Source organism: Vespa mandarinia, chromosome 2, assembly GCF_050613455.1.
Source record: "Vespa mandarinia isolate Hongniang chromosome 2, ASM5061345v1, whole genome shotgun sequence".
NCBI lineage: Eukaryota > Metazoa > Arthropoda > Insecta > Hymenoptera > Vespidae > Vespa > Vespa mandarinia.
Genome location: NC_140811.1, coordinates 11,619,437 through 11,647,199, shown reverse-complemented (window position 1 = coordinate 11,647,199; position 27,763 = coordinate 11,619,437). Strand labels below are relative to the sequence as shown.

The window sequence follows — 27,763 nt, the reverse complement described above, 5'->3', positions numbered from 1 at the left end:
TCAATGCTCGGCTAGTCGCCATTTTGTCGGTAGTACAAAATTTTCGACTTAGACAATTTTAAGGTTATGAAATACATTTATTTTTGATCATAACATTTTCTTCGACTTGCATTTAAATAGAAACTATCTTAATATCGCTACTTTTTTCATTGATCATACGTTGAAAATTGACAGACGTTAAAAACGGCAAGTTATTTTCCAAGAAGAATTTTTCTCGTAGCACCGAAGTTTTGACCAGCTTGAGTTGCACCTTTATTGGTACCTGCCTGTAAACCAATAAGCGTCTCACCGGCTCTTAATTGTTCTTCCGTAAATGACCGTTTGTTCTCTTCTGCTGGTTTCGGTCCTAGCCAAGGTCCACGCCATTCGGGATGCTTATAACTCTGTGAATCGCATCAATGAAATAAGAAATACTATAACTATAAATAATATATCTCATAAATGGAAAGAAGAATTATGTGTCATTTAAATTAAATTACAGTGCGTCCAATAGCGAAGATAGTATTTGTAACTTGAGCAATATTCTTCCGTTCCATAAGATCGACTGCTTGGAAGAGATCCACGTCAGGAACGCCATATTTCGTGCAGGCTTTCTGAAATCTAAAAACAATATTTTTCAATATAATTAAAGGAAAAATTGAGTTTTTTATAACAACATGAATGAAAAGAAACTATGACGATTTCAAGATAATCATCGTCAAGAAATCATCTCGTAAAAAGAAAAAATTAGAATGGAAAAAAAGCGAGGTTAGATAAGGTTAGAGACAAAGAATGATATGTAAAAGAAAGCTCGAAAGCGCGAAACTCAAAGGGAAAGGCGAACACGAGTTCGATGAACAAGCTCCTTTCTATGGATGTTAGCCTGTACGATGCTTCAAGTCGGTGACGCGTTTCTATTGTCTCTGAGCGACAAGAAGACATCGTCGAGACGCGTGTACATTGATTTCTGTCAAAGAGGAATATCATCGTCGTCGTCGTCGTCGTGGAGCATACGAAGAAGAGGACGTCTAACTAGAAACGAAATGCCAACATCCTCGCGTCTTCGTGCCGCAAGAACGGCGCGCCACGCGTACTCCTCAAACAGGCAAACAGAAATCAAAGAGCTTTTCATTGGTTATTCTATCGGAGCGCGAATTCTTTGCAAGCTAAAACAAACTTTTATTACCTCTTATGAACATACATTCCTATGATGCCGCGCGACAGTCGCGTATGAGCACCGAAAGACAAAAAGGACGCAGTTCTTGACACGATACCTGACGAACGCACGAAATTCTTGTTAACTTTACTTTCTTTTTGTTAAATCTGAATAATTAATAAATGATCGATCGTAAAATTATTCGATTCGAACAATTAATATTCCTATAACATCGTATAACTTTCAAGTCATATATCGTTCGATACAAAATTAATTGTTATTTCATATTCCAAAATTGATATAGGGTTATATTATAAGTTTCATATTATATAATTTTGCTTAGATTTGAATAAAAAAATTAGATTGTAAAGAATATCAAATATATGCTTAGTTACACTTTAATACGTAGATATTATCATTCTACTAATAATCCGTCTAGTAATTCAAATTTTCTATTACAAATGTAAATAAATTTATTATTAGAATTTTAAAATTTTGAATAAGACTTATAAGACGATATACGATTCCAATATACGAACAAGTACAATATTATTGTTAAATAATAACAAAAAAAATTTAATCAAATGAAAAAACATTTCTATATCATACCATATATATATGTGTGTACGTTCATTTCGTTTCATTTCCTTTCATTTTAACATTATCATAGAAGGAACGAAGAATACGAGAAACGTGAGGCAGGCCAGTGTTCGGAAGCCCTCGGTTTGCCAGGATATCAGAAAGATACGGAGCCAAGTGCATATCAAGACGAGCGCGATCTTAGCAGAGTTTTCGAGCGTATGAAACTTTCGTGAATTACATGTTAGCCGCGTAAAAAGGGAGTAACGCGGAGTGGCCGCGCTGCGCATCGTTTGCCCCACTACCTCGTAAAAGCGCTCTCTCGGCGACGAAAACGCGCTGAATGACGAATAAGAACAGCGTTGCGCGCGCTGACTCGCAAATGCGCAAGGACCGCGCGACGCAGAGACACGCTTGGTGACTCTTCGCGTTCTAATAGACTCTGAATTAATTTTGGATGATTTTCATGTTTTTCTTTTCTTTCTTTTTTTGTTCTTTTTTCTTTTTTTTTTTTTCCACCAAGGAAAGAAATTTGTTTGTTCTTTAAGATGACTTCAATGAATGTGAATTTTAAAAACTCCAAGTGTTAGACTAAAATTTTGATCGACGACTTGTTAAAATCATTCCAGTTTGAGTGCTACTCTTTTAGATATCATCGTGTTACCTCTTCACGTTCGAATAGTTCATCAGGATGGTAGCAATCACTGTAGGCATTCTATGTAATATATATCCCGGATGTAAGATTAGAAATGTGGTCTTTTCATTAAATGAAATGTTAAAGCTTTTGCGAAATACATTTTTTTAGAACAACGAATGATAGGGATATAACAACAGATTATTAGAAAATTAAAATAATTTTAATTATATTAATATGTGTAATTAGTTTAAATAATATACATTTATTATAGGAGAAGAAAAATTTATAAAGAATGTACAGAAATTATTTGTTTTAATAATCAGCTCCTATATATTCGTAATATTAGTATATCTTAAAAACAAGATATTAGTCGATTTGATCTTTTTAATCTTCATAAATTATAGATATACTAAGATAATATACTAAAATAATAACTTCTTATCTTGTTCTGAGAAAACAGGTTTATTTATATTTTCCGAAAAACATGATCTTGGTCAGGTATATTATCCGTTGTAGAGAATATCTTCTCAGCACTTGCTGATAATGCAACGTATATATTATATATACATAGATATTTTTTTATTAAGATAAAAATTTTTGAAAATTTAATTTCTCTTAATTTCTACTAATCTATGTTATCCAGGTTATTGTCCAATTTGTAGTTCCACTGAATACACTTTAGATTCAGTAACTGAATGTTCTTTAATATTATTTTTTATGAATATGAAATCTAAATTTCATGCTTTCTATATTCTGGAATATATATCATTGTCTATCATATCACGTAAGTAATATTTTTGTTACCGCTTCTCTAATTTTTTATTTAAGTAACTTTTTTCTGGCACAAAATCAGAATTCTTTTAATGAAGATTCAAGAATGAAACTATTTAAAAAAAAAGAATTAATTTTAAGTATCTCAAAATTCGTTTACAATCGAAATCTTGACAATCAAATACAACTATTTTTTTTTTTAATTATATTATTGTATTATAATTTTCTATTACTAGATGCTAGTTATAAATGAGTAATTTAGTAAAAGGTATCGGTAAATACATTTTAATTTTCTATAAATATTAATCGTACGGGTGGTAATAGCATTATCACGAAATATCTGGTTTCCTGGTATTGGTTTACTGAACAAATATCCAAATATCCGGATACTTCAATATAAATATTTGTCAATCAGAGAAATAGTAAAAGCCATAGTTCAAAGAATATACATTTATTATATAAAAAAAAAAATATATTTATAAAAATTATATGGACATAATTTCTTCTAATAACCAATTTCTATATTATATATATTATATATTAAAGATCAAATTGACTGATATCTATTATATATATATTATACACATATATATATATATGTGTATATATGATATTCAATATACTTAGAAACGAAATACTAGTCGTGTTGATCTTAATTAAGAAAACAGAAGAAAAAGAAATATTGATAGTTAAGTGTTAATATCGCGTTCAATTACGATATACTATTTTTATTCTTGGCGCCTCGAAAGATGTACGCATTAAAATGTATCGAGATATCTGTCAATGGCGGACAATCGAGAGTCTCGACTTTGGCTTGACTCTCGATTTTCACGTAATACTCGAATCGATTCGGTCGGATATATCGAAGGATAGAAAGCAACGACAGTCCCGACCTCGGACATCTTCGGTAGTTATTTATCAGGAATACAGAAAACCGAGATAGAAACGAGCTTCGAGAGTTTCGCGCGCGCGCCATCGTCATCATCGACTTCTCGGTTCTTTCTCTCGAAAAAGTGAAAGATTCGAGAAGAACAATCGGAAGCCGTTTGATTCGATACCGACATATAATTCTCGTTAATCGGACTATGCTCGTCGATATGCCGTACGGTCGAAACGCAAAACACTGTCGATTGCGTAAAGTCGAATGACGACGGGGAAAGCATAAACGACCAAGAGTAAAGTTCATTCGACGATAAACCAAAAGTGAGATCATCGAGAAATTTTTACACACGCACATGTATACATACATATCGTATATACAAAATTTAACGATAAATCCATTTTTTTTCAGAGTACTTACTGATTAAGATTGTCCATCATTTTGTAATCTCCACCGGATGTGTTGATCTTCGTAATGAGACCAGGCTGCAATTTGTTCATAAGCTTGCATAATAATACACCGTCTCTTAAAGCGTCCTCGTAACTGACTTCTAAACAGAAAACGTTTAATTTCATTCTTTTTTTATTAAAATTTCATAAAATGTAACAGATTATATATAGAATATTTGTTAATTTAATAATAATTCGATACAAGAAGGAAACAAAATTGACTTCATAAATGATCGAAGGAGATAAAGAAAATATCAAAGAATATCCAATAAGAAGAAAATACAAAGAGCAAGAATGAGAGAGAGAGGGAGAGAGACGAGAGAGAGAAACAAGAGAAAGAGAGAAAGCAATTTTGACAAGGAAAAGAATGCGAAGGAGCGAGTTTGCACCAGGAACACAGAATAAGTCGTTCCCGCCCTTCCGAAAACGCAGAACGAAGGCTCTTGATTTTCAAGCGCGCAGTCGCGTCCATAATATTCGGTTATTGCACTCTACATCGAATGAGTAAAGAGGTTCAACAAGGGAAGAACGCTCTCGACACACGCAACACGTACACCAACCAAACACGCACGCGCATACACATCTTTTTTATCTTTTTTTAATTGCTTTCTTGTCTATTCCACGTGTGGGACGAACGTAATAATAAAATAAAACAAGTGAGATAGGAACGAAAGGAAGGAAAGTACGACCAGCGCTCTCTCATGGTGTCCCATTATGCCAAGAGGTGAGCCAAGGGGGCATGGCATTTTTTGCTGACTCGTCGAAGGATCGCGAGAATCACCGCCTTCGTCTTCCATCAAAGCTAGCCTTCCCTCCATTCATTCGTTTCATTTTTTGTTTTTTTTTCCTTTATTCATGAATAAATTCTATTGAGAGCAGAGAGCATCTCAGAGTCGCCATCGTTCTTCCATTTCTCTTCTTCTTTTTCTTCTGTTTCCTCTTCTCTTCGTGGCGTCTTCGTGAAATCCCTTCTTCCTCTCTCTTACGAAGAAGAGAGGCTATCAAGAAAAGCATTTTAGTCGCCATTCGAAAGACGCGCCGCATCTCGAATTGCCAGGGATTTAGCTATCCTCAGGAGTTCTTTTCTATATATTGCTCGTATACATGTATGTATTCTTTTTTGTTTTTTTCTTCTTCATCGTTCTCTTCCCCTTTTTATCTCCTTTTTTCTTTCGTCTTCTTTTTTCCTTCGATTCCCTCCACTCTACGCCGCCATTGACGTATCGAACCTATCGACGACAGCCACGCCACCTGTCGTCACACGACGCTTGCGCAACCTATCGATAATGGGAAGAGATAAACCAATATATTCTCTCTTTCTCTCTTAGTCATTTTTTCTTTCTTTTTTTCTTTCTTTCTTTCTTTCTTTTTTCTTTCTTTCTTTCTTTCTTTCTTTTTTTCTTTCTTTTTTCTTTCATTCTTTCTTTTTTTTTTTTCTTTCTCATTCTACGCACTTTTTCCATCTTCCATTCGGACATAACAGAGAGACGGCAATGGATAAATTATGCTTAATAACTTCTTTTATTATTTTTTCAAATTTAACTTTTCCAAAACTATAATATATTCCCTGAGAGATAAGAAAAATTTATAATGATAATAAAGTACTGAACTATATTTCAGATGCTAGATTTGATTGTAAGGCTACTAACAAGATTGATAAACGTATTATAGCAGTCAAAAAAATTAATAAATTTTACTTTAAATAAAAACGATTTTATAAAATATATGTTTATATATTATTAAGTAAGTTATAGTGAGGAATTAGTCCTGTCCAAAACGAAACTTTTAAAAAAAAAACTAGGGTCTTAATGTTCCCCATTTGATGTAATCATCTTTGGATTAATGTACCCAGAGGAAACTTTCTTTGATAAATATTCTTGATCTATATAATAGTTTATAATGGTAATAAAATACCAAAGTATATAGATTTGATTATAACTAAAAAAATTAATAAACATATTTAATAATTAGTACTTTTTCATGAAAAGGTCTAAAAAATTTCATTTAACGTTCCTTGAAAAAAAAATTATTTTCTTCCTTGAAATTGTTTTATACGTACACAACGATATAAATTGCTAAATTCAGATAATTATAAGGTGATAATAAGAGTCCATAAAATAGAATCGTAAAAACTAAATATATACATTGTAACCGAATAAATAGTCATAAAAAAATAGTTTAATTATTTTTTTTCGTGTCTAACGTGTCTTTAAACGATCTATTTAAATTTTAGATCCGTTTATAGATCGATGAAATAGAGAAATTAGAGAAAAAGAGAGAAAGAGAGAAGACAAGGTTCCATCTTTACGCATGTTCAGGATGGCCGTAGGATAGACGATTCTGAGGAATCAGGCGCGTATAGAAACGCATCGTATGTGCCTACTACTCGCTCCGCCCTGCATACCATTGTTGCATAATGGGGATGGAAATATATGCAGCGTCTATGAATATGAAAGTTGCGGAGTTACTAAGAAAACATACTTGGCCTCGAGTATCTCTTCGTTTGCTGTGCATTCTCATCACAAGAAATAGGATTTAGAGGCTCCTTTCAAAACTACTCGTCCTTTCAATCGTAGAAACTGTGAAACGAAAGAAGGCATCTTGTTCTGTTTACAAGAATAATAGAGAGAAAGAGAGAGAGAGAGAGAGAGAGATAAATAGAATGAGTGAAAAAAATGAAAGCAACACTTCGATTACTAGTCGATTCCAAGCAACGATAACGTTTTCGGGCAGAGTACACGCGTGCCAGCTTTTCGATAAACTACCATCCTGATCCTGCAAGGACGATGCGTCACGTGGTTCTGCCTTGGAGTGGTCCGGATAAAATGCCTACCCTAAAATCTGCTCGCCTAGTATAAAACTGGTCGCAAGCCTGAGTTCTGGATTGACGAGCGATCGACAGCCGATAGTTTTCGAATACCTTTCGATTTTCTTATTCTTTGAGAATAAACTAAACTGAGAATAAACCAAGTATTTTTGGATAATTTTTCTAATTAATGCACGTATATCTTTCTTCATAATAGTAAAAAGTAATAGTCCTGATAAGTCATATATATATATATATATATATATATATATATATATATATATATATATATATATATATTAATACATAATTAAAATCGAGCTATCATGATAAAAAAAAAAATTGAGATAAAGAGGAATACGGTTTTGCCTTCGAGTGTAAAACATCGGATTGGTACCAGGGTTGTATTACGCTCAAAGTATAGTCCCTCTCTCTCTCTCTCTCTCTTTTTTTTCTCCTTTTCTCATTCTCCTCTGTTCTATCTCCTTCGTTTATCATTTTCACGTGCCTCTTTCTTAACTTATTTCTTCTGCTTTCTTAGAATACGTTTCTATCCTTGGGGACTCCCCCCGATCTCCTCACGTGCCAGGCACTCATGAAGTCATCGTTAGTACTCGACGTGTGAAAGAATTCATTGCAGTTTCAAGCATGTTTAAGTCGCTTACCAGCAAATAAAATATTAGAGAATATTTTTTTCTTAGCTAATTATGGTCTAACACGTGTCTGATGTACTGTCAAGCTGTAGATCATATTTTATTCTTAATTAATTATCTTTTTATAGTATTAAAATATTTTATTATCTTTTTATAGTATTAAAATATTTTATAAAAATAATTGAGATTTTGTAAGTAAATAATATATTATATTCGCAAATAAGATTAGAGAAGTTTTAGTTTTATATATACCATAAGTAGATACTCATTACTATGCTTTAACATTATTCATTAATCAATAGGAAACAGTTTAATCGAAAAATTGCTTTGAAAATTGAAAGTATATATATACATGCATTTGGGTTTCAATTATAGATCGAATCTACGGATAGTCTTGAGTATAGTTCAAGTACTTGAATATCCGAATAGTAAGAGTACAAGTGTACATGATATATCAGAAACAGAAGAAATCAATTTATATTTGACTAAGTAGAAATTAAGAAAATAATTATAGTATAAAAAGTTAATTTTATGTTAAATTTAATTCATTTTTGAATTTACAATCGTCGATCAAATTTAATCTTCTAATTAAATGAGATTCAATGATCTAAATCCTGATCTAAATTAAATTAAATTAAATTAAACTAAACTAAATGAAGCAAAATATTTCTTATTTATTTACCCTTATATTCTAATAATTATTTTTTGGGTGTTTTCTCTAATAAAGGAATTAAACATTTTAAAGTATAATTGAATTTTATTCTGTTTTTTTATCTTTCTACTTTAAGTATATTTGCATATACTTTTCTTTCTTCACATTCTAACATCCTTTCACGTAGATTATGTAGTGTTATTAATTTCTTAGTTTTTTCTTTTACATTTTTTGGGAAAATGCTAGTTTAATAGAATATTGGGAACAGAACTGTTGTATGATATAAAAAACTGTTTCCTAAAATTAATATTAGCAATAATATTTTTATTACAATTATTACTACTCTCATACTTATATTGATTAAAATTAAATAAACACAATTGTTTAATTAATTAGAAATATATGAGTTATCTATTAGGATTTTTTACATTTTTTACATTGTATTGAATTAAAATTTTCTGTTATTTCCGACTGTGCATTATTAATATCTGATTGGACAGTATTTATATGTTCATTATATTTAAGTTGATATTATTTTATTAAATTGATGTACATTATATTGAATTGATATTGGAATTGAAGTAAAACTTTCCTGATTATTCATAATTAACATCAATGATATTAATTATTTAAATTAATTATTGTTAATTATTTAAATTTAATTTTAATATATAATATATAATATATATATTTTATTAGACTATATTTTTAACGCTTCACTTTTGAACTGAGAAGATTTTATAATGCGTTGTGCCTGATAAGTATAAGTACTTTTATTATACTGCAGAAAATGATGACCCCTGGACAAATATATTGTAAAGATATAAAGTGATTGGTGGCATTCAACAGAAAATCTTGCAAAAATTCCAAAGCTGGATTATTGTATTGAATGTTTTAACGTAATAAAAATATGTATATATTCTAATCATGATGTCACATGTTATCATATGTAACGTTATGGCATATGATTTTACGTAATGAGATACTAATGTATCTTTATTTAATTAATCTTTATTAAATTTATCTTTATTTAATTAATTTTTATTAAATCCGAAAAACTTTTTTGTTTTACAAAATATAATGACAAAAAGGAAAAATTTATTGAGAAGTTATGTTGTAGCCAAAAATGTGCCAAAAACAATAAAAGGTACAGTGCAAGATATTATTGTAAACAATATAATTTCGATTTTTGTATAATTCTATTTTTCGAAATTTATCATACCACAAATTTTATTTTTCAAAAAATTTAATCTTTTACTTGTTTATATGTTTATACATAGATTTATTATATAACAATTGTCAATAATATAATGTTTAATTCTTTGAATGAACTTTCAAATAGAAAAATTTAAACCTGGATATTGGCATATCGCCTGCAGTGCTTTAATGAATTAATTTATCTAAGAATACTTCATTCTTTGGTAGCTTTTTTTTAAAATGTGCCCCATACAAAATTATTTTATTTATTAGAAGTAAATTATACGCGTTGGTAATAATTTATTATAAAACACGTATTTTTCACCATTATCTCATGCCTCACTTCTTTTCGGCCAAGAAGTAGATAACATTATGCGGCAAATGAACGTCGTACCGAAGAGATTAAATACATATTTCTATTATTATAATTCCGATATCGCTTCGCACACTATTATAATTTATCGCCCTAATTATTCTTCTCCAGTAATATTATCTATTGTTATAATATTACGTTTTTATGTAAAATTATTGTATATAGAAATTGAAATTATGATCAAGATACAAAAGAAATCTTTTATAGATATATTTTATAGATATATTCTTAGATAAAATTGTATACTCAAAATGGACAAGTATCCCTTTCTCATGATGTTTAGGAAGCATTGAAACCCGGCGATCAGCATTCACGATTCTCTTTTTCTCTCTGTCTGTCTCTCTCTCTCTCTTTCTCTATCTCTCTCTCTCTCTCTTTCTCTCTTTCTCTCTCTCTCTCTCTCTCTCTGTCTATCTCTCTCTCTCTCTTTCTCTCTCTCTCTCTCTCTCTCTCTCTCTCTCTCTCTCTCTCTCTCTGCAATAAATACGCATGGTAGAAAGGAACGAAGTAAACAAGCATCGTGACACGTTGATACCTCCCTGGTATTGTTGAAACACTATGAGATGTCGTAAAAGTGAGAAGGTGACAGAAAATCGATATTCTCTTTAGGAAAGTCACATTCTACGATTCTTTAGTTGAAAATCTCAGCAAAACGTCTTTCTTTTCATCCACGAGAAGGATAGAACTGATGTTGGCCTGATATTTTTCAGATGTCGTGCATCTTCGTAAGGTTTCGTGTTATACCCACGTATTTATGTGTATGTGTGTGTATATGTATGTATATCATAATGTACACAGTGGCAAAAGAAAAAGTAACTAAAAAATGTGAACAATACGATGTATCGGTAAATCGGGATTATTTCTACGAGGGATACTATCCTGTTACGTTGACACGTCACGGTCGTCACGTTCGGACCACTTTGACACGAATTCGTTGAGAAGAGAAAAAGAGAGAGAGAGAGAGAGAAAGAGAGAAAGAGAGAGAGAGAGAGAGAGAGAGAGAGAGAGAGAGAGAGAGAGAGAGAGAGAGAAAAGAATTCTCTAAAAAACCTCAATCTAATCATTGTATACTCTTTCTAATTTAAATTGTATATTTTAATGTTTTCGAATTATTTCTTTCAATTGTTCTTGATCTTGATTATGTAATAATTTAACAAGTACATTAATGAATTAAAAAAACTACTTTAAAGAAATTTTATATTTTGCGATATTTTAATTTACAAATTCAATTTTCTTTTTAATGTATTCGTTTTTAATACGTTCAAGTTTGTTTCTCGTTAACAAAAGAAGAAAATGAATTATATAACTAATTTGTATCATATATGTACCATTATTCTTTTAAAAATAGAACGTTTTGCTTCTATCATTATCGTAATTTTAATAAATGTTTATATTTTTTTTTATTTCTCTTGTAATAAGACAATAAGATATTTATTTTTATTCGTTCTTAAAATATGAATGTCGAAGAAAGAAATCCGCTAAAAAACTGACATAGTGTTTGCGTCTATAGTTGCCGTATCGATTAAACGTCAGGTACCCGTCATAAAGTCGTCAAAAACATGGTTTTCATCAGGACAACATCCTCGGTCTGAATTTACAACCATCAGCAACAGGTATTATGAAAGGAGCTCTTTTATGATGGAAGGTGAAATTCAACTTGTATTATTTTCATGACAGAATATTTCGTGATATCGACAGTCCATTTCAACGATTTACATTGATTGTTATTTTTTCTCTAAACCAGCAATATCTTAATAAGTCTTTTCGGATAGGAAAATTCAGGAAGAAATAATATCTTTAACCTCATGTGTTAGCAGGGAAGAGCTGTCGTCAGCAGGGAAGAGCAACCACTTGTTGAACGTGCTCGTAAATTTGCATCGGGACTGTAATCCTGGTAGGCTCATCTCCAAGTGACGTCATTGACGATCTCTTGATGGACTACTGACATTAGCAATCACAGTCTTCACAGATGTTTGACTTTCATCAATCGACTTTATACCGGATCAGATAGAATAGCTTATCAGGAGAGATCGATAGTAGCCACCTTGACAAATGTAGTCATTACTCTACCCTATGTGCTCCCCTAATAGTTGCAAGCTATTGTGACGTCTGCATCGAGTGGACATCTAGCACGAAACATTGCCTGCATAAGAAGACTAAGATAAAAATCTCCTTTCCGAGACATTTGGCTAGGCGTGACAATGAAATTCTTATAGGACAGCTAGTAATCGATCCGTCGACGTCAAAACGTTGGCGGGACACCCTATAAATCCCTCAAACGTCTGCTGATGCCCTGGTGCACCTAAACGCCTTGCGCCGCCGTGACGGACAGATGACTGACGTTTGAGACTGTTTAAAGTTCTCTTTCCATTGTATTCTCTGTTTTTGTGTCGATCGAACTGTCTCCGTAATACCAGAGATAATTAGAGAAGAAACAGAGAGAGAAAAAGGCGAAAAAGTAGGAAAGAGAGAGAGAGAGAGAGAGAGAGAGAGAGAGAGAGAAAGGGAGAAAGATGGAGATAAAACTTGTGGAAGGGTGAATTCGAAAGACTCGAGGAGAAATGAATGGAGACACTATGCGCAATTTCCAACTAGACTATCCGAAGCCTCCTATGTAGTCCTGATACACTGGCGTCCTTACGACGTAACATGATGAATCCATGACGGTAAATCGATATTCATCATAATTTTATTTTTGATCCCTTTTTCCCCAAGACGTATCAATAATTCCTTTGCGTTTCAGGTGAAATGAAAGAAGTTATTAGCTTTTCTATCAAAAAGTTTCAAGTCTTTAATAAATTTGTATGAAATTTCTCTTCGCTCGTTGAAATTTGAAGTTGATTCAGCTCTCTAAAGACGTATCGATAACAATAACAATCTATTATAAAATTCTGACTAAATTCGATAGGAAACGTTTCAGGGTGCTTCGGATTCCAGATCATTCGGATGTTTGTAGTTAGTAGGAGAAAACGATCGAGTCCAGCGTACCAGGCGAGTTTCCATGATCAGGCTATCATCCGGAAATGTTAGAATCTCGATGTTAAATCGTTTACTGTGTTCTAGAGTTCCGGTACTCGCATTTGATCGTGGATGACTCATTCAATGTTAGTTAAATAGAGAAAGAGAAAGAAAGAGAGATAAAGTTATTTAAATAGAGAAAGAGATTGAAAGAGAGAGAGTGAAAGAGAGATAGTGAAAGAGAGAGAGAGAGAGAGAGAGAGAGAGAGAGATGAAATACATAGAAATGTAAATCGTATCACGTTGATCGAGAGTTTAATTTTAAACGAGTCAATAACATCAAAAGCTTGGACTATCCGGCTAGCAGACGAGAACGGAGGAAGATCGTAGGTACGAGATATGGTAAGCTGAAAAGCGTAAAATCGATTCTACTCTCAGCAGCTAGGTCTCCTCTACCTAGATCCATCCTAGATAAACGCGCCTAAGATAAATTCTAGTCGTGGCACCAGGCCATCAGAAGCAGCATGGACTCGTATGAGTTTTGGATGTTCTCGTTCGATGATAGTATATGTACCCGTTGAATAGGATCATTTTAATTGTTAAACAAATAAATATCGATTTTACCAAAAGTATTATCCTAATTCTTAATAATTTTATTCTATTTTTCTTCATCGTTAAAATTCATCAATGAAGAATTAATTCTAAAGTATTCTTCAGAATTATATAAAAATAACTAGATCGATATTGACAAATTTGAAAAGATAACGTTACATATATAGAACGATCTTCAACTCTTAGAGTTATCGATCGTTTCTATTTATAAGAAGAGAAAGGACAGGTAAGGTTCTCCTCGTTCTCGACAGGTGCAAACTGGTTCCACGAGCATCAGGCTGGTACTTCGCCGTGAGAGCTTTCCTATCGGATGAGAGAGAAACCCCACCTAGCTAGACCGTCATAGGCATGGAAGGTTCCTAGTGGGGATTAAACTAAATATCCTCGGTGGGGGTGGTTTCATCGTTTGGCCACCTCCACTGAGACTTCCGTGCCACCAGGATGACAGTCGAAGGTGGAGGCTTGTTACGTTTCCACGTTTTATCAATGCAATATCCCCATATTGCTATGAAAGACGATGGAAAATTATTTTTTAAGATTCATCAATATAATAAATTCAATAGATAATATTTCTCTATAATCATTAATAAAAGATATAAAACCAAGCAAATGGATTTAAAAAAATTCACGATATAATCGTAAATCGATTAATTTTAAAGGTAATTAACAAAAATTATTTAGTTGATATGAAAGGTAGAAAACTTGTCTCTCGCTTTTCAGTACAGAGGAAAATCATTGGCTTGCAATTGCGTCGACGCCTGACATGTTTGTTGCAACAGGGTAGCATGTTAACCATAGGGGTTGATTCTTAACCATAGTTTCGATAGGGTGGCTCACAGTGACGTAACAAAGCGCGCGTTCTGCTGGGGTAACATGAGATGAAGACTGGTAGAACTACCCCTAAAGTATCGATCTGCCCTAAACAACTTTTCTCAAGGTTCAAGCGAGTTTCTTTAGAATTAATAATATTTATATTATGTTAAATTGATTATGGAGTACATAGAGATTAACTATAGAGAAATAATAATTTTTATATACTATGAATAAATTTTTTACGTTTACGTTATCGTGTACAATTGAAATTATGTAGGAAAATTCGAGCTTATATTAAAGTACACTAACCTATCGAACGAGCTTGTCCTTTGCTACGTCACATAACCGACAATTTCTACCCGGCTATCATATGATATCAGCTAGCAGGTTGTGAACCCTTTCATGCTTTCGCTTGAGAAAACACAATGGGGGTGACCACATCAAAATGCTTTTTCGAAGCTTTCCACCTCCAAGGAATAGGATTACATGTTCCTAGCTAGTAGTTTATGGGAATGAAGTTTAATTACATAAATGATCCAAATAAAATATATTATCGTAAAAATATATGTTATCATATATGTATAGAAGACAATTAAATTAATTTATAAATAAATATGTCTATTAAATTGTTATATTATTTTATTAAAAAAAAATTTGTTAAAATTTTGTTTATTCTCTCTTTTTCCTTGTTTAATTTTATTTAACTTGACTTTGATTGTTAGTATAAATTATAAAAGAATTTGCGGTTCTAAGTCGCCTCCAAATAACAGGACAACATATCTTCACGTTAGGCTCACCTATCGAGGGTGTAAACCCTCCCGATAACTACAAGCTAAGTAAATCGATAGCTTACTTACGCTTGAGGAATGATGAATAATAAGAACAATATTTAAGAAACTTGTTTTATCTGACTTATTAACTGAATAACTACTTTTGCAAGTTCATATATTATACACAATTAATTAAGATAAAATAAATAATAAATATAAAGGAGTTTTTTACCTGGTGGAAATCTTTCTCCTACAATCGTTTCAATCCATTGTTGAGCTTCAGCTTCTTGGCTAGCTTCTCTTTTACCAGCAACCTAAAAAAATTAAATATAAGAGAATACTTAAAAAATGCATAAAAACAATTAATTTGTAGGAGATTTATAATTTAATAAAATTTTGAGTTATAACCAGTAATTTCACAAAACAGTTCTCATGTTGAGAATGAAAGTAAAATTTGCGGTCTGCAAAAAACTACTCAATTTATGTTTTGGTTATTTTATCAGTTTCCGTAGAAACTTACAAAAATTGCCGTAGCCGATGGTATTTCACATCGTCATGGCGGGGTATTGGTAAAAGTTTTCAACTAGCAATAATCGCACCTCGGCAGACCCTCATTGGTTACGATATCGCCGCTGCGCAAAGCTGATGAGACACTCGTCGTATCCGAGAATTATACAGTTGCATAGAACTTGTACTTTCGAGAAATATTATTTCACAACGCCACGTTGCGGAGAGAAATGAAACTAAATAATCTTCACGACCGAAGTAGCACGAAACTTTCATTAATCGTTACTTAAACGAAAAGGAAGTCAAATAGATTAGTTAAGATCAATGTTAAAAAATAATAATAATGTAAATAATAATAATTTGTTATTGCTATCATAAAATAATAAAATAACTTTTTATGTTTGAAATGAATTTCCTTGATAATTACATTCAGCGTCACTAAATGACACTTTATATTGCAATTCATTAATAAATAATCTATTTCAGAACCAAAACATAACATAAAACATATGATATATAAATATAGATGTATATAAAATACAACATAAAAGCTACATCTGTATTAATAGTCTACAATCTATATTTGAATATATAATATACTCTATAAGAAATTTTAAAAAACAATGTATATCTATAAATTTATTAATTTTTTCTACTTTTTATTTTGAAGAGTTAGTTACTTTAACAAATGAATAATTCATATATTATACAAAAGAATTCAAAGAGAATTTGAAAATTTGAAGTAGTGATAATGGAGATATTTTTCAAAGGTTGATTTTAATTGCAAAGTAAAATAATGTGTGATCAATGATAGAAATATAAATTTGACAGGTGTATAAAGAAACATTACGTCATCGTTAAAATACACTCGAATTACATTTCAAAGAGGTTTAGATGAAATAGTAGCACAATCGTTCCAGGTGTCTGTGCAACTACGTAAATGCGATTTGCTACGATAAACTTGGAAATAGCGTGCTGATTGATGAAATCTAAACTCGGCGGTGGCATCACCCTTCGAAGTGGCCAGAATCCAGAAATTACGACGTTTAGACTTATCGGCGTTTTCAACTGGCGACAATCCACGAAAGTTAACCGTTTTCTTTCTTATTGCAAAATACTCCTACTTGTTCGAACTTTTCCACGTTTGCTATTCTAATAACATTTTTTTGGAAACTTATATTTTAAAAATAACATTTAAATATGTGCAAATATATATCAATAATAAGCGATATATTTTATTATTCTCTTATTTTTATTATAAAATATAAGGAAGAACTTTTAGAATAAATTTAAAAATCATAGATATAGAAACGTCGAACGATTTATTACTATCTTCTCGTGGTTCTCAAATTTTTAAATCGTGAAATTATATTCCACATGAGAAACTATCTGTACGAAGAGCGCACAAAAATAAGCAGACAGTTCTCTTGTATGACCTAAATCTTAAATCTATTGCAATTTTCGTATTGAACGAATCGTTAAATAGAGGGAATCTTCCTTTTGAATGAAATAATTTACATGATAGAGAAGAATAATCGTTATTTTTCGATTCGTACGACGGTGATTATCTTTGAATCTTTTTAAGATCATGCATCTATTGGATTTTCGTTTCATTATTCTATTGGATTCAAAATTCTATTCGATTTTTTCGTCTCATTAATGTTTTTGGACATATTATAAACACATAATTAATTATACATAAAATAAAATTTGTATGAATCTTGTAAATAAGGATATAGTGTCAAGATCTGGTTACAAGTGGGGGTGTGGGAATACCCAATGGGCACTGAGCCAAAAATTCTCGTCGTTGAAGATCAGTAGGATGGGCAAGGGGGAGGGGATGATGCCATATAGCGCCGAGACGCTAGCGGTCCGACTTAGTCTACTCGGCAACATCGTTCAAAAGTTATTCTATATCGTAAAATTTGTTATTTGTTCGAGAGGTCAACGAAGTCGAGAGAAAAATGCCGGTATGTTTTCTCGCGGTTGTATATATATATATATATATATATATATATATATATATATACATATATGTTCTCGTAAAGATGGTAACCTAATGTTATCGCAATGAAAAGAATTAACAATTTATTTATTAAGTGGCAAACTAATTTTTTAGGAATTCATCGATCCTTGCTTTTCGTACGATCTATAATATCACGAACTTTTCTAATAAATTTCTGCCGATCGCTGAAAACAAATCGCATGCCTCAAATCTGTGTGATTTTTGAAATGACATTAAGTATCCATACTTAGATAAGATAATCCTTAAAGATGTTAATAACCTTTTTATCAACGATGTATGTTCTTAAAAAGAGATAAACGGTGTAAAATATATCATTATTTTGAATTCAATTTCCAATCCAAAATACTATCATCCGCTCTTAAATTCGATATTGTATGTATATCCTTGCACAGGTGACGAACGTTTTGATCGCAAGCCAAACTTTGCTGGAGATCGCGGCTATAATCGGATTTTAAATTTAGTAAATCGTTACAACACAAATCATCGGTTAGAGAGAAAAGGGAGCCTGAAAGAACGCTAACATGTTCGAGAATGAATCTTAAAATATCTGAGTGCGTCTCGAGGAGTTTAACACGTTGCTCACTTCCTTCCTTCCGTTTTTTTTCGGTTGATACATTACCGATAAAACTTAAAACATTCTTTGATATACGAGTCCTATCGAAATAAAAAAGAATATGGATCGCTTAACGTTTTTGTAAAAATATCGATGAGAATTCAATATGACGAGTTTTTAAAGAGAGAGAAAGATAGAGATAAATAAAAAAGAATATTGATCACCTAACGTTTTGATAAAAATATCGACAAGCATTCGATATTCGTAGAACTTGACGGATAACATCGACAAGCTCCAGACGTGAACGATAAATCAAGTAAACTGGCAGAGAGTGTATTCGTTTCTTTCGATCGTGTTGCAGATTGTATAATCTTTGTTATACATTTGTAAAAACATTTCTCCCTACTCGCAAAAAAGAATGTTTCCAAAAATAATCATTTGCGATCGCGTGAAACGAGAATTCTGACGATCGAACTTTAGCATGAATACTGCGATGGACCAATGTACTGTTTGTTCATATATATTTTTATATACATGTGTGTGCACTTATATGTATGTGTTGATCTTCGAATTAATGCTATAAATACTAATTTACCGTTGGCAGATGTAAGAACATCTTGGCTTTTACTTGCGTCAGTCAAATTCTACACGTCGTAAATTGATCAATGCGTTATTAACTAGTTATGAAACCGTATCATACAGGATAGTGATATCGTCATAATTTCAATTTCATTTTCCTCGAATGTGTTCTAAAAAAAAAAAAAGAAAAAAAACTTACAAGAAATAATACATAATTTAATGTTGAAGTCGAACAGGTGGGCGAAACGCATAACTGGCATTAATAGAAGCTCATGAAACTACGCCCATCGTATTTTATTTTCGACGTTGGTTTACACTCGAAAGTAATTTAACACCGACCGAGAACCGAATTCTATTTATGAATTTTGAACGTTTTTAAAAAGAGAAGTAGACAGGAAGCGTCCAGGCAATCGAAAGAAAAGCAATGTTTTATTTTTGTTTTCTTTTTCCTATTCTGTTTTTTCCTTTTAAACATAATTCATCTTCCTATCTGTCACAGGCTCGTAATAAAGAACAAGAAGCAGAAGTCCTCACTTGGATCGAAAATGTACTCGGTGAAAAACTTCCACCAGGAAATTATGAAGACATTCTCAAGGATGGCGTTGTTCTTTGCAAACTGATTAACAAACTTGCACCTGGATCCGTCAAAAAAATTCAAACGAAAGGGACAAATTTTCAGCTTATGGAAAATGTTCAGAGGTGAATGAATTTGTTGCTGAATTCGAATTTCGAAATATTTCTTATTGTAAAAAATAATAATAATGTTTTTCGTTTGATTAGGTTCCAAGCAGCAATCAAGGAATATGGAGTACCGCAGGAAGAAATCTTCCAAACGGCAGATCTTTTTGAGAGACGCAATATTCCTCAAGTGACTCTCTGTCTTTATGCACTTGGTAGGATCGTAAGTAATCGAACGACATTGAATTTTCATTTTTTCAAATATTTTATATTGTGATAGATCTGTATGATATTTATCTTATTTTTTTTTCTTCATTGAAAACAGACTCAAAAGCATCCGGAATTCAATGGACCGCGTTTAGGACCAAAAATGGCAGATGAAAATAAAAGGATGTTTACGGAAGAACAATTACGTGCTAGCGAAGGTCAACTCAACCTACAGATGGGATTTAATAAGGGTGCGAGCCAAGCGGGTCACGGTGGATTTGGAAATACTCGACATATGTAGATCTATGAAACCAGAACAGTTATTTATTATTAAATTTCGCTATAAATCGATCAATCAAAAAGGCAACGAAAAGGACAATGAAGGAGTAGAGGCGAAACTTTTTGACACGCGTACATTCGATTTCACAAATTTGCTAGTAAACAATAAGCCAAACACTTCACATCAAACATTTACATGACAACGAGCAAGATTAAATTGCTATATTTTACATATTCTCTAACTAAATATACATAACGATATCTACATCACAAGTACATACACATTACATATACACATACACGAAGAAATAATTTATGGATAAATTATCGAATATTTTATTCATATTTCTTCATTAATATTTTGGATGTTTCGTAGAACGAACGTAAAGTACGATTGAATTTGATGAATAGATGAAAGAGTCAGGATCTTGCAACATATTGCTCGAAGATTCGACACTTGCTCAATGTTTATTGATAATTAATGATAATTATTTGATATTAATTACTACTGTAAATATAGCAGAATATCCATATATCCATCCAATCCTGTTTATCTTCCGCCTCTTTTCATAAGGTTTATAATAATATAAAATATAAATTTCTTATGTAACAAACAACATTTTTTTATATCTTTAATTAATTACGATAAAGAAACCGATAACATCATAAATGTATATTTTTATACATCTATCTCTCTCTATCGCATAGTAATTTTTGAGAAATTAGTTTTCAAAACGATGTAACGAAAAATGACAGTGAGTTAAAAAAAAAAAAAAAAAGAAAATATCATCATCAGTCTTTAAAAAGTTGGCTACAAACCAAATTACTTATTACGATACAAACAATAGATAAGTAGGTTTACGAATTTGTTTTACCATTGAAACAAATGTTTGTGAAAGTTCGAGATTACTTTTACCTATATATCCGAATAATTATTTTTAGTATTCGACGAAGAAATAAGATATAAGTCGGATTTTATTTGTAAAAGTTAATTTTTCCAAGAATCGTAATACGAGAAATGACACAATTTTTATGATTTTTCGAGAAACTCCACGGAAATGAATATCTTCTGGTGTGGTAAAAGTTAATTCAAAGTTTCGCTTGGCACACGAGTGCCTTTGAGTTATTTCTGGAAGTTGTACCAGCGTCAGCCATTACTGGACTCGGGTCATAGTCCTATATTAATTTATCCATGGGATTAATCATAAGATCACTTCGAATGTGTTAATACGACTTTTCTACATTCTTTTTTTAATTTATCAAGTACGATGAGACTCTGGTAAGACGAATTTCTGATACATGCTATTTAGTCGAGAAATAAGTATTCCTTTGCAAAACTTGCCTATTTAGTATAGTTTGTATAGAAAAGTACTGGAGAAGGCGAGAGAAAAGCAACGAACTATGTCGGCACGATGCGTAATCGCTGACTCACAATCAGACTAAAAACGAAACGTAATGGAAGACAAATCCAGAATTAGACGATGGGGCTCTTAATAAAAAGTTCAAATTATAATTATTGAAAATATTGTTGAGTCAAATGATTTAAAAATATTTTCATAATTTGCGCTTTTACCTGAATGCGTCATTGAAGCGTGATCAAAGTCATGTTTATTTTTACTTGCTTATTTTTTGTTGTAAAATTGATATAATTCTCCATGTACATTATTATTGTTATTCTCCATGTATTATTATTATTATTATTATTAATATTATTATTATTATTATTATTATTATTATTATTATTATTATTATTATTATTATTATTATTATTATTATTATTATTATTATTATTTATTGAACAATATTGTACAGTGAAAGCGCACGACTCGTTGGTTTACCGCACAAGAATCATCTGTCAAATCACAGCTGATTAGAAAAACAATTGATGTGTCATATGTAAGAAAATAAGAAAACAGACCAACGTATCTTCCGCTATAATTCTTTTTTATTTATAATATTTCGTGGACATTGAATATGTGAAATTTATTTAAATTAACGAATCGAATCAATAAAAATACTCAACTTTGTTAAGTTTTAATAAAATGGTTCATAAAAGCCACGTGGAACGTATTCCAATGGCACTTACCTGCCACAACGGACGTCCAGGCATGATGAACTCAAAATTCTTGATTAATATCTTCGTGATTTTCTTCGAATACGGAATTTGTTGAGAAAGCACAGCCTACAAGTCTCGACTCAAGCGTAAGCACAAAAAGTGTGCGGCTCGGCACCGGTGCTGCGTATATATTCGTGACAAGTGTACGTTCGTATTAGTGCACGTGGGTAGCGTTTCTATATATGGATCACTTACTCACCATCGGCGTACTACGCTTATGATTGTATATGTGTGACTTCAAACGCGCGCGCCCTTCGTTTCCTTCGCATTTCATTATACGATGAGCTCGCAAGCACCACGTGTTGTTTGCTTGCGATAACTGGAAATATATCATAACATACATGATTTCATAAAAGTATAGAATTTAACTGCGACTCATTTCAGAAAAAAAAAAACGCGGACGGAAATCTCGAGTGGTTATAGCGTTTATTAAAAATACTTTCCATTAGGATTTTATGGATTCCCTTAATTATTTATAAAAGGACTAATACTTTTCAATGCACCTTTATTATATTTTTTTCTTAGAGATCATATCGATTAAATATTATTTATGTGTTAGGAAGATAATCTTAGTACTTATATTGCAATAATTTTCACTAAATAATGTTTCTATATTGTATAAAATAAATTAAAATATGAATATAATAATGATACTATTAATTAGTAATTAAAAAACTGCATCCGCAAAGGTAGCGTGGCCGAGCGGTCTAAGGCGCTGGTTTAAGGCACCAGTCTCTTCGGAGGCGTGGGTTCGAATCCCACCGCTGCCAATTTTTTTTTTTTCCTCTTCAGAAAGGACGATGGAGAATCGCGTAAGCAGAAAAGATGACTTTAGGTGAGGATAGCATTGAAAGAGATGTGCGCGATTACCAGTATGCTCGGTGCGATTCTTTTGAAGGTCCAATGGGCTTGCGTCGGCACGCGGCGCCGTGGTTCACATCTAACAGGAGCACATACTCAAACGAAGCAGATCGCTCGCCTTGCAGTGGTGAACTGTTTCTGCGACATCTAGCGGTGACCTCGGATACTAATGCCGTAAAAATGGCGATTCTGCTCGGGATATTGTCATATACGTATAACTACGAAGAAATCGTAGCTATAGCTTACTGTTTAAGATATCTCTCTCAATGTTCATACTAAGTATTTAATTTTTACCGATCAAATTAATTGGATATTCTAACATAATACAATTCAATTGTTAAGGAAATTTTAATTTGATCGAATTGAGGCATAATACACTGAGATTCTTTGAAATAAATTGTTCTTTCATTTTCAAGGTTAGGCTTTAAAGAAAGAACCCGATAACCTCTCTCATGCTCTTGCAGTTCGATGGGATCCTGTTGAGATTGTTGTTGTCGGGGGCTCGCCATTCCTGACCATTCCATTCGGGAGAGTCGATTTTCTTCTTGCTGTCCGACGAACGACAATAGAAGAGAGAAATCGTAATAAAGATAGGTGTAATGAAAGAAAAAAATCAACTGAAAGATGCTCCCATACATCTTGCTATCCTGATACAAGTTTCATTCGGAAGATGCCACCACGGACCACGCCCCATTGGCATTCGTGTATCGATCCCATTCGTGTTTCGTGTTCCATTTTGAAAGCGAGATAAGACGCTTACTTATATAGCTTTTACTTTTCATCCACATTTAGTCACGGATGTTTGTTTTCTACTTAATTCTCTTACGAATTAGAAAAAATTTTTCTCTGTGTCTAATCAAATTCATATTCGATGGTTATTTTATAAATCGTATTCGAAAAGTATCGATTAAAGATTTCAAAGATTTATAAAAATATACTAAACTGTTTTAATTTTATCAAAATAAAATTATTTATAAAAATATATAATTTAATAATTTTGGAATGTAATTATTATATTGTCAGATTAGATTACTTATCTGTGAATTTCCTAATAACTAGACTCCGTGGCGCAACGGTAGCGCGTCTGACTCCAGATCAGAAGGTTGCGTGTTCAAATCACGTCGGGGTCAAGAATACGAAATTTTTTTGTCAATTTCAACAAAATTTTTATATAGCATTAATGATTAAGAACCGTCGTAATAATTATTAAGTAATTCTACAACTTTCGAAATTTACTTTTAGTACTTGCGAAAGATAAAATGAAAGGTGTAAACAATTTAGAATATTATATTTTTTGAAAATGTCAAATAAGTCGGTTACGATATTAAAAAGGAGTGTAACTATACAAAAGGTTAAAAGTTTATCGATTACATTAATGTTGATATATCCCATCTGCATTTATTTATTTTTTTTTAAAGTTAAAATAATATAAATTTTAAATAGTCATCCTCGCGTGTAGATAATGGTCGTTTAAGAACATTTCATGACAATGAAGGCATTGAAAAACGCAGCCTGTTTGCGAGGAATCTCCTTCTCTTTACCTTTTCTTTCTGTGATCCGAAGTGCGGTGCGTGCTCACATCCCGCATAAGAACGGTGAGAGATTAGGATATCATGGACCAGAGAAATTTCTTCTCTCTCGTATGGTTGAGCGACATTCGCGCGGGTTGTCTCATTTAGCCCCTCCTGGCACTAGGCTAGCACGACCTTCCAAGAGGTCCGTCGCCTTACAGGCTTCTCTTTTGTATTTACGTGTCCTATGATTATTCCCTTGAATAAAACTTCAAGAAATATGGATATTAATCATATCGTATGATACGATACACGAAGAAAATTCATTCGAAATGTTAATAATATTTTCATTGGAATATTTATTTAATTGTCATTATGAAAAAAGAATAAAGAAAAGAAAAGAAACGAAAGATTTCTTTTTAAAAATATAAACAATTTTAGGATTTTATTTATCTCTATCATTATTATCATATGTAAAAAGAAAATCAACTATTATTTTCCAACCGGGCTTTGAACGTGAGCTTCGTATGAAAAGAATTATTCCAACATTCGTTTCATTTATTAATTATCGGATTCCGTCTTATCTGGCAACACTTCGTCTTGACTTCGATCGCTCTTATGTTTTCCTACTTCTCTGTACCGACTGATTGAGTCTAAATGATTCGGATTGTTAATCATCAAACGTTCGTTTATTCTTGATTATGTAACAGTCATCATCGTGCCTTCGAGGCTTTCCTCTTAACCGATAAGCTACATGGATGACCAATCGTATTTGTACGACGAAAACAAATCAGAACGCGTGACCTTCGTTCGAGGAGAATTTCCAATGCTCATCATTTATTTGTTTTTTTTTTAAACAAATTAACGTAATCAAGTTTGTGAATTAATTCATATTAGAAAAATCTCAAATGCATTAACGTATACGTATATAAAAATAATTATGACTTATTTTGTTAGAAACTCGTCGCGTTATTTGTGTCGCCTCGCCTTTAGAAACATGGCGGTCGACATTATCTGTTCGATCATTTTCACAGGCCTTCGTAATCTACATTTAGCGGGTAGAATGGACATAATCAACAATTTAACCGACAAGTTGTTAGGAAAGCATGAGATCGAGTTGGTAAGATGAGCGAGCTAACGATCGAACCAAGGTGTTTCGTCATGCTTCGTACCATTCATGTTAGCCGTGGATCGGAAAGACATAATTTTGAGGAAGAGCCGCGCGGGCCCTAAGCACCTCTGTGACGTAGCGTCACTTTATTGGTCCACAATGATCTCTTTCCTCGGGCTTATTGGTTCATTGACTTTAAAACGGCCAGAATTTGGCAGATTCCTGGTCCAAGTACGCTCAGGAACGATTATGCGAGCGTCTTGGCCGGTGATCAACGCTCAGAGACTTTCACTAAGCTCTCTGGAAGGCGCAGTATTCTGTAAGATAGCCGATCACGGGACAGTGACACCGTTTTCCCCAAAACTGACGTTAATAAACTTCGTATGTCTCTTCCCTCTCTCTCTCTCTCTTGCTCTCTCTCTCTCTCTCTTGCTCTCTCTCTCTCTTTCTCTCTCTCTCTCTCTCTCCCTCTCTTTCTCTTACAAGCACACTCACACATTCAGAGTTAAACCGTGCTCGAGTTTACGTCAGTGCTCTCACATGCGAGTCATTCATATACATCTTTGAGCGGAGCTCGATACTCGTGTAAAAGATATATACTTACATTTCGCCAACATATCGAGCGTTATTACGCTTTCCCCTAAAATTAACATACATTCGTGGTGGGAAAGAGCCTTCTCGTTTCATATTCTCAAAGCTGAACGTACGACTTGTACGTGTACGTAATATGTACGTATGTGTACATATATCTCTTGTTGTATATACGTGACTCCGACTCGTTGACACACGAACGCTTCTCTGGCGTCATGGAATTGCAGTCGTCTGCATGCGTTCCTGTTGAAAAAATTCCTCACGGGCGAAAGTCAAGGCATGACGGAGTATCTTGCAATAAGCGAGAACGTGCCGAGGTCGAACTAACGTTTCCATGATGTTAGCCTGGCATTAGGAGGGGCTCGATGAGACAACCCGCGCGAAACTTTGTTCAACGTAGGGAGAGCCACAAGCTCCTTTACTTTCATGCATGCCGCATATTTCGATGCTCGCATGCGGGATGTGAGCACGCATCGCGTGCTTGTTACCAAGCACATGCTACGATAGAACGCTAACCTATAATTTCGTGAAGTATAATGCTTCACTATATATATATTCTACCGTGGCATATGCTTGGTAACAATATATATATATATATATATATATATATATATATATATATATATATATGTATGTATATATATATATGTATATGTATAAATTATAGTGAATATGATAGAGGAAAGTAAACGTATCATTATGGAAGTAACTTTTACGTAAAGAAGAATTTTAACCAATTTAAAGTTAGATCTTTCTGAGGTAACAGTTTAATAATGCTACAATATCTACGATAAACGTAAGTTAGATTTTTAAATCTATTTTATTAACATGTCAATGATACTTACAGGATTTAATAGGCTATACAAATATATTATTTTTCTGTGATTTTAAATTTGATAATGTAAAATTTTACAAATATTTAAAGAAATGTATTACATATAATCACAGAATTAAATTTATCTTTATTAGCAACTGTATAAATATATTACTTTAAATGAACAACACAACAAGACTCCGTGGCGCAACGGTAGCGCGTCTGACTCCAGATCAGAAGGTTGCGTGTTCAAATCACGTCGGGGTCAAGGTCAAGTTTCTTTTTTGTTATTCGTTTTTTTTATATCTCTATTTAATAACAAATATATTATTAAACATACTTTATTAATGTATTTTATGTTTATAAACTCTACGATTTAATTTTTTTATATCAATGATATACGTATAGGAAAAATTGACATCAACAATTATTTAAACGAAATAAAATTGAAATTTATTAAAACAGAGAAAGTAACTCACATCAGTTCTCGTACATAGACACAGAAAACTGTCACGTATATCTAACGATTGTCGAATGACTTCTCGATCTGACTGATGTAGCTAATGTTTTAAATCATGCTTTTTATATAAGCGATGAGTCGAACTTTCTAATATTTTGAAACTACTCGCTAATAAGTTCCTCGAC

The 27,763-nt window shown here is 32.5% G+C and overlaps 2 protein-coding genes and 4 non-coding genes across 6 annotated transcripts; 4 read left to right on the top strand and 2 right to left on the bottom strand.

Annotated features, from left to right (window-relative positions):
- Positions 1-56: 56 nt before the first annotated feature.
- On the bottom strand, positions 57-22,358 carry LOC118439742 (muscle-specific protein 20). The gene is made up of 5 exons (XM_035861767.2): positions 22,201-22,358; positions 15,518-15,599; positions 4,423-4,552; positions 480-600; positions 57-383 (listed from the first exon to the last, which is right to left on the bottom strand). The coding sequence occupies exons 1-5, from the start codon at positions 22,222-22,224 to the stop codon at positions 192-194; spliced, it is 549 nt and encodes a 182-aa protein (XP_035717660.1). The 5' UTR covers positions 22,225-22,358; the 3' UTR covers positions 57-191.
- On the bottom strand, positions 15,789-15,929 carry LOC118445575 (U4 spliceosomal RNA). Its single transcript, XR_004839291.1, has one exon. It is a non-coding gene; the product is annotated as a U4 spliceosomal RNA (small nuclear RNA).
- LOC118439746 (myophilin) lies at positions 17,631-20,649 on the top strand. Its single transcript, XM_035861781.2, has 4 exons — positions 17,631-17,762; positions 19,450-19,649; positions 19,731-19,851; positions 19,954-20,649. Exons 1-4 carry the CDS (start codon positions 17,757-17,759, stop codon positions 20,134-20,136), a joined length of 510 nt encoding a protein of 169 aa, XP_035717674.1. The 5' UTR covers positions 17,631-17,756; the 3' UTR covers positions 20,137-20,649.
- Positions 22,359-22,918: 560 nt separating the features above from the next.
- Positions 22,919-23,000, top strand: TRNAL-AAG (transfer RNA leucine (anticodon AAG)). The gene has a single exon. It is a non-coding gene; the product is annotated as a tRNA-Leu (tRNA).
- Positions 23,001-24,149: 1,149 nt separating this feature from the next.
- Positions 24,150-24,221, top strand: TRNAW-CCA (transfer RNA tryptophan (anticodon CCA)). The gene has a single exon. It is a non-coding gene; the product is annotated as a tRNA-Trp (tRNA).
- Positions 24,222-27,314: 3,093 nt separating this feature from the next.
- Positions 27,315-27,386, top strand: TRNAW-CCA (transfer RNA tryptophan (anticodon CCA)). Its single transcript has one exon. It is a non-coding gene; the product is annotated as a tRNA-Trp (tRNA).
- Positions 27,387-27,763: the final 377 nt, after the last annotated feature.